The following is a 3,617-nucleotide window of genomic DNA, read 5'->3' on the forward strand; positions in this document are numbered from 1 at the left end:
TGTGGACTAAGCTGCCATTGAAAACAATGGTAAAGTCTCTATAAATAAATATCAAATTTGAGTATCAAAATAAAAAATATTCATGCTAACTACTAGTTTAAAGCCATTTTGTACCATTTCTTTAAAAATCGGTAGTCCGTGTGACAAAAGACAAAATTGTATGTGATAAGAAGAGCTCTTTTTAGCCAAACCATTGGATCGATTTTGAACATTTCTTCCCATCTGTGCTCAGGCAAGGTTAGAGCACACAAGGACTGAAGGAAATGCGAAAGTTCATTTATGGACTAATATGGGTTAAGGCTGACAACTCAGACGTCCTATTGGACATCGCCAACACAACGGAAGTAATGATGTCACAGCCCCCGGCCTTAAGTGTAAACTCCCTTCACAACATCCATCTGTCCTCACTGTGTGTCAATGACGATGCTGGAGCAGCAGTGAGTCACACATATGTCTCCCATTCGTATCAGCTAATCCACTGGAATGCATTTACAAGATTAAATAAAAACAGTGGGTTGCATGGATTTATTAGTTTTTTAATGAAAACAAACTTTAAAAAAATGTGCATTTACATAAAACTATTTACAGTTTGTGGAAAAGAACCGTCCATCCTGGCTAATACTCAATTACAATAAACAAATAATATACAATTTATAATTTATTCATGATAAAAAAATGCATTGCATAAAGTTTATTTTTTTAGCTAGCTTGAGCAGTCTCTGTAAATGCCATATCAAATGTTTGTTAAAAAAAGAAAAAGTTTTCAGAGTTTGCCATCACTTGAGGTATACTGCATAGCTGAGTCCCACGAGAAAATGAAAAATCACAGCAGCAGAAAATGATAGAGTGACAAAGTGGTGGAACAGCCTTCTAGGCATGCCACTGACATCATTCTCATACCTCTTTGGCTGACTGACTGCAAGACTGGGGAGGTTATGTAACCCAACCACAAAGACGGGACGTCAGTGCAGACCCAGGGCTGCTTCAGGGCAGGGTTGCTACACGCCTGCAAGAAAAGAACGTGTGGGCTGGGTACACACGTGAACTTAATTACAGCACCAGGACCATCACAGCAAAGCGTGAGGTGGACATACAGCCACCACAGCCTAAAATGCACCACGAGCTAGCTGAGTTTTCACAGGAGACTTCAAGAATGTTCCGGAACATTCACATCAAACACTTATCAGGACAGGCTTCAAGTCCTCATTAGCTATTCTCAAATCATGGGAGAATATAGCCACTCATCTGCCAGGCCAGGCTTAACCTCACACTTTAATGAACCTGGGTGGACAGTGATCAGTAGTGCATAGGACAAGGACCATCCTAGATGCTGTGGTCCTGTTGAATATGATGCATTAGCACTAACGGCATTATTGAGGGGATGGTTCATGGTCTACAGGCTATGATGAAACCAAACAAACAAACAAACGAATGAACAAAATAGAGCAAAGAACAGAACCAACTGAAGCTCTTCAACTCCTCACTGAAGTTGTGTGTATGGTTTAAGACGAGCTCCTCTGCAGCCCTGGGATGTCTAACAAAGTTTTATAAATTTGAATTGGAAAATGTGGATTCTGTGGGAGGACACCGGAGCTGTGGAGGGAGGTGGAAGGCTGGGCTCTGCTTCATGCTTCGGGTTGGCATTCTCGGTTGGGCTTGGCTGCAGTCTGGGTTCAGGTTATTTTTTTCAAGTGTCATTTTGCCTATGATGGCTTGAACATGGGGTTGTGGAGAGTAGATGGGTTATTTAATTTTCTACTGGGGGTGGATCCATCTGGTTTATGGGGGAACTGAACTAGGTTTGTCCCAGGTCCAGGGTTCTATGTAGGTGGTGGTGTAAATGGCTGTGGTGGTTCTGGGTGAAGGCGGTGAGGGGCTGGGGATGTTCTGATGGGTGTGGGTGTCAGCTCCACGTCCGGCCCACAACAGCAGCACACCTCTCCAGGTTCACCTGCAGCTCTGACAGCTGGTTGCCGCCAACACACAGCTGTTGTCTGGAAAACACACACACACGCACACACACACACACACCGATGTTAGGGACTACATACACAAAAACGTACAGACAGACTGACTGTACAGTAAATATAGACTTGCCAAATCCTCAGAAATAAATGGTAGGTATAAAAGTAAAAGACGAAGGTGCTTATTTCCTTGTTTACCACAACTGCTTGTAAAACGTCACTGCACACACACACACACACACACACACACACACACACACACACACACACACACACACACACACACACACACACACACACACACACACACACACACACACACACACACACACACACACACACACACACACACACACACAAACTCCTCCTGCTTTTGAACTCATAACCACTCATTCACTCTCCCAAAGGTCTCAAAGCATGAATAGACCAATTAACCTCAGGCAAACGAGCCGAGGGAGGGAGAGACAGAGAGAAGGAAAGAGAGAGAGATGTCCTCAAGTGGCCCTTGTTGACACTCTTGACCAACAAACACCTTCCTGCCATCAGATGGGCAGAGGCCCAACTCTGCTGCACTGCCGGTTCGAGAAACAGGAAGGACATTACGGCCGGAAGAGGAAGGGGAAGTGACCTCAGCAGACACCCTACGAGTCCCAAGGGGGTTATCGAGCGTTTGAAACGTGTAACAGTCATGGGGGGGCTGCTCAGCGTGAGAAGAACACCTGGCATTAGCCGTCCATTGACCTCCACTGACCTTGTGTTTGGCTCTTTTGAAACATCAAATAGCTCTACTTTTGAAGCGCTCTGTCCCTTTAAATGAGCGTTGGGATTTTCTAGAGAAACACTAAGCTGTGCGACCGGCTCCACAGCCTCTTGACTCACTTTACTGCTGCGTAAAAAAAAAGTTGCCAGGGCACATTAGGGCCTAACTCCCGTTTACAGAAGAGTTCTGAGCTTTGGTTTCAGGCAAAGCATCTCCACACCAACCACTACCAAAACTAACAGCTCATGAGATCCCAGCTCTCTAATGCCATGTGTCTTGATAAGCCTCACTCAGTAAGATATGAGCACAGATCTACCATATTTCTTCAGTCAGGTTTCAGTTGATGGGGGTATTACTGTAGCAGAGTTATGCGTGTGGAGAGTTGTGTAACTGTATCTCGATCCATGTGTGCATAATCAGATTTGTAAATATGTAAAAGAATCTCAGAATGCGTACGGAGATTTGAGAATGTGTACAGGAATCTGCCAATGTGTATTCAGGATCTGTGTGTGCATAATCAGATTGGTAAACGTGTAAAAAAAAAGTGTATTGAGATTTGTACATGTGTAGACAAGTCTGTAAATGTGTGCATACATCTGTGAATGTGTAGACAAATCTTGCATAGATAAGTAATGGCTGGAAATACAGACAAGTCATCAGTTACGACTCAAGTGGGCTTCTCGATTGGCTGTTGTTTTACACGTGATTTTTGCTACGCCTCTGCTGTGGCAGATCTGCAGATGCGAGTGGAGATTTATCAGTCTGTATTTTTTTACCCTGAGCTGAGGTATGGCAAGCCGAAGCAGCCATTTTTCGTCATATTTCTCATGCGTTTTGAAAAAAAGAAAACATCTTTAAAGGTCGCACCCAAACTGCCAGGACGGCGTGATCCA

General features: G+C 44.0%; 1 protein-coding gene across 3 annotated transcripts in view; it reads right to left on the bottom strand.

Moving 5' to 3' along the window:
- Positions 1–515: 515 nt before the first annotated feature.
- Positions 516–3,617, bottom strand: part of swt1 (SWT1 RNA endoribonuclease homolog) — a 43,956-nt gene continuing 40,854 nt past the window's right edge. For all 3 annotated transcript variants that reach the window (XM_031575349.2, XM_031575350.2, XM_031575351.2), the window contains one exon: positions 516–1,994. In XM_031575349.2, coding sequence (XP_031431209.1) covers positions 1,904–1,994 — 91 coding nt within the window. In that variant the 3' untranslated portion in view covers positions 516–1,903. The remainder of the gene's footprint in view (positions 1,995–3,617) is intronic.

Source organism: Clupea harengus, chromosome 10 (genome assembly GCF_900700415.2).
Source record: "Clupea harengus chromosome 10, Ch_v2.0.2, whole genome shotgun sequence".
Taxonomy (NCBI): Eukaryota; Metazoa; Chordata; class Actinopteri; order Clupeiformes; family Clupeidae; genus Clupea; species Clupea harengus.